The sequence below is a fragment of the Ammodytes marinus genome (assembly GCF_949987685.1).
Source record: "Ammodytes marinus genome assembly, chromosome: 2".
In the NCBI taxonomy this organism is placed as follows: Eukaryota; Metazoa; Chordata; class Actinopteri; order Uranoscopiformes; family Ammodytidae; genus Ammodytes; species Ammodytes marinus.
The window spans coordinates 30,505,818-30,510,106 of NC_137231.1; the positions used below are offsets into that span (position 1 = coordinate 30,505,818).

Consider the following 4,289-nt stretch of genomic DNA (forward strand, 5'->3'; position numbering starts at 1 on the left):
AGGGCCAAACAGTAGTGTCAGACTGCTAGGGTCGTGAACGCTCACGCAACTGACGCATCAACGTCGTTGCCAAGTGAACGGACAGTCCCACAGACAATAAGAACAGAGAATCTGAGCCTCACTCTGATTGGTCAAAATTAACATGAGCGGTGGCAATTTTGGGGGGCAGCACACAGAGGCAGGGGGGAGCAAAGTGATGAAAAAATATTTTCAGACCACTTCACCAACATATAGCTGAATGACTATTATGACATTTTTGCCAAATATTACAGTGAAAAAATTATCAACTCTAGCTTTAATAACAACAAAAATAAACAATGTATTTCTAATAACATGGTTGAGAAGTATCTGTTCACTTCATATATCCATGAGCAATATTTTCTTTAAACCACATTTCTGTGGCATAGTCCAAGCCTTTTGTCCCTCAATCTGAAAATATATAGCCTACTTGAAATCCTAGCTCTGTATGAAACTGTCAAATCAAGCTGAAGTGTCTCAGGCTAACAGAAAAGATTACAAAAACATAAAAGAAAATATTAGAATATAATACAATGTAATAGATAAGAATGACTTCAAAGGAAATATTTTTGACTTGAACAAATATTGACAGTGACACCCTGTCTTGACAGGAATAACACTTAAGAGCAACATGGGGTAGTTGAGTTTTACTACGCAAGCAGAGTGAAACTTTGAATGCAAAATTTCATCAGCAAGTCGTCCAATCACAAGGCGTCAACCAATTGCGTCAGAAGCGCTGGGAGCCAATCAGCGATCACCACGATAGTAGAAAAAGATCGCAGGCGCAGCTCGACTGGTTCAACAGTTGAGAATTGACGGCGATCGGGTCACAGGGAAACCTCTAGGTTTCCACTAAATTTCAACAAGGATACCCGGTTAATTTCTGATTTCGGACGGCGCCAGTAGGATATAGCAACATGGTGGTGATAGCAGCAGGAACCGGGGCAGCACACAAGGTGCTCCTCATATCCGGGAAACAGACCTCCAACAGCGGGTCACAGACAAGCTACAGCCGGCCTATCTCAGTCGTTCTACCGTCATCGGCGAACCAGGCGTCGTCGGACTCAGACTCTTCCGTGGGGCCGCCCATACGAAAAAGGCAAAGGCTCACACACTTGAGTCCCGAGGAGAAAGCACTTCGCAGGTTAGTTTCATACACAAAAATATCCCTTTTCTGCCATTATAGCTTGGGGCAAAGCTTTAATTTTTAAAGCGTAAAGCCGGCCATTGTTCTAGTCTAGGGAGTTTCCACAGGGACCCGCCCAGTTATATTGATCCCTTTGGAGCACGATAGTAAAAGGATTTGAGATTTTAATTGCAACTCAGAGGAATTGGGTCAACATTGCATCACGTTATATTATAATTGGGTCACCCATACTGTGTAAAATTGCCTCATGAGGTAGTCAAATGACTTATAACGTCGTATATTGTATCAACGACCTTTTGGACTTTGAACTAGCTTGTCAAAGTGCATGGTGAGTGAGTGATATGAGTATCCGTGGACCCGCCCGGCCCCGCTGCTGTTAACAGAGCAGGACACTGATATCCTGGTAATGCTGCCTGCGTGGCAGGAACATGGCCGGTGATTGCGCAGTGCTGTGAACTCAAGTCATGTCAGGAGGGGTCTTAGTCAGCAGCAGCCTGCATCATGGAAAGAATGTGTTAAATTCCTGTTTTTTTTTTCTTTTTTCTTCCAGGAAACTCAAGAACAGAGTCGCAGCCCAGACAGCCAGAGACAGGAAAAAGGCCAAAATGGGGGAGCTGGAAGAGCAAGTTATACTGTTGGAACTGGAGGTAAACAAAAAAAAAGAGATAAAGGAAAAACAAGTTTGGATGTCTTTTGGCAGGGGTGTAGCTAGGAATGCAGGGCCCCCTTTATACAAGAACAAAGTATCAGTCACTTTCCTCATGCCATAAACATGTCACTCAAACAGTCACTTTCCTCATGTCATAAACATTTCACTCAAACATACCTGCATTCTTGAAATATCAAAGACTATATTCTAAAAATAGCACACTGCAAGAAAGGCATTTACTAGCCACAATTCACAGAGACTACAATTGAAGTTTTTAGTGTTTTAGCAGGAACCTATTTTTACCTCCTTTTCTGGTGCAGTTTCATTTCTAGTTCTGGTTAGTTCCACCCTTGATAGTTCATGCATCACTTCCCCAATAAACAGCTGCAGGTTTCAAATACTAACTAGTAGCCTAACATCTGTTCCTTCTCCCCCCCCCCCCCCTCCCCTCAGAATCAGAAACTTCACATCGAAAACAGGCTGCTTCGGGAAAAGTCCAGCGGCCTACTGACAGAAAATGAGGAACTAAGACAGAGACTTGGGCTGGACACCCTCGACTCAAAAGAGAAGGTGAGAGATGGTGACGCAAGACTATTTGAAGGGGGGGGGGGGGGGGAGCTGTCTTTAGTTAAATGGCTTCATAGTGATGCATCTTTTTAGTGGAGCAACCTTAATTAACCTATTTTCCTCCATTCTTTTTTTTTTTTTACATCCCAGGTGCAGTGTCTGTTGTCCACCGGGAACGACGCAGGTTTGGGAGTCGGGTCTTCTGAGTCCGCAGCACTCAGGCTACGTGTGCCTCCGCAGCAGGTGCAGGCCCAGCACTCCCTAAATCTGAAGACTTCTCAATGGATACAGATAGTACTGACACTACAGACAATGAGGTAAGTCCCATACCCCAGTACAGTTAAAAGATGTGTCTATTAAGACCTAAATCCTGTTTCAAAGGAAGCCTTGTAATAAGCAGAGTCAGGGGGGGGTCATGGGTTAGGGTTACTAGGCTAATCTCTGGTTTTTCTTCTCCCCCCCTTCCCTTCCCCTCACTCTAGTCTGATTTGCTCATGGGCATTCTGGACTTCATTGACCCGGAGCTGCTCAAGTCTTGTGAGCAGGAGTGCCAGGAGTCGCAAGTGCTGCTGGTCGGAGGGGGGGACTCAGTACCTGCCGCCGCATTTGAACCTCTGGGGGCCTCATCAGTTAAGCTGGAGGCCCTTAATGAACTGATCCACTTTGACCACATCTACACCAAGCCCGTGGAGGAGGTGGTGAGCACCGACGGGCAGGAAGACTGCAGCGACGCAGAGGACAGCGACGACGAAGAAGAAGAAGAAGAAGAAGAAGAAAAGATAGTTGACGTGGCAACAACAACGTCAGTTTCCTTCCCCGTTACCGAGGTGACTGTTGGGGGGGAGGAGGAGGAGGAGACTGTCTGTGTTAAAGACGAGCCGGAGGAAGTGGTCATCATCCCCAGCACCACTCACAGTGACGTGGATGACTTCTTCTGCGGCAGCTCCTCCGCCTCCCCCTCTCCGGCCCTCAGCGGCCTGGAGAAGGAAGCCAGCCTGGTGGACACCTACAGCGACTCCGGATACGAAGGCTCCCATTCCCCCTTCAGCGACATCTCCTCCTCCCCCCTGTGCTCAGAGAGCTCCTGGGAGGACATGTTGTTCGCCAATGAACTCTTCCCCCAACTAATCAGTGTCTGAAATCCACCCCCCCCCCCCAAAGTACAACCCAATAAGTTATAATATATAGATATATTCATGTAAGAGCTGACGTGTGGTAGTGTCCAGTCATTTACGGATAAGCACAAACACACACAACGCTTCATAGAAAACATCACAGAACTACCGCTCATGTATAGGCCTGAAATTAAGCACATAATCTCCTTTTTTCTTTTTTTTTACTACAGCAGGTCTGTACCACTTGCAATGTTGAGTGCATTGATCTGTGGGGGATGGAGTTCATGACTGCTTATATTTTGGCACCGTTTAATTACCGCAGAGGATTTTTTAAGATTCATAACAAATCTTTAACGCCAGATAAAATGTGGGTGGAGTCCAGTATTTCTGTAAATTGTCTAAAAGGGGGATATGGGGAACCGATCATTTAAATATAACTTTTATTTATTTGTGTATTCGGCTTCGGAGTCATTGTATATGTACAAACGCTTTTTTTCTTCTAATTTTTCTTCTAATTTGTTGTTCGCTCTCCATGTAGTCTAATTACTGCATTAAAAAAACTTTTTTTGCATCGCATCCTGTCTCTTGGTTTCAATCTTTACAACTGCTTTTTTACAGTGAGATGTGAGTCTTTAAAATATTACATACTAGGTAAAATCTGATGTTAACTGTAACTTCTGGTAGATATGCAACATCACATAGGGATCATCTTTATGCATATTTATTCATGTAGGTTTCTATGAATTAATTTGATTCAATTTATTTCAGACATATCAAACATACAAAACAAAAT

The 4,289-nt window shown here is 44.4% G+C and overlaps 1 protein-coding gene across 1 annotated transcript; it reads left to right on the forward strand.

Annotated features, from left to right (window-relative positions):
• The first annotated feature begins 826 nt into the window (after positions 1-826).
• Positions 827-4,072, forward strand: xbp1 (X-box binding protein 1). The gene is given in 6 exon segments (XM_080041210.1): positions 827-1,162; positions 1,716-1,812; positions 2,268-2,384; positions 2,532-2,698; positions 2,864-2,923; positions 2,926-4,072. Coding segments are annotated over 6 exon segments (1,263 nt in total). The 5' UTR covers positions 827-935; the 3' UTR covers positions 3,521-4,072.
• Positions 4,073-4,289: the final 217 nt, after the last annotated feature.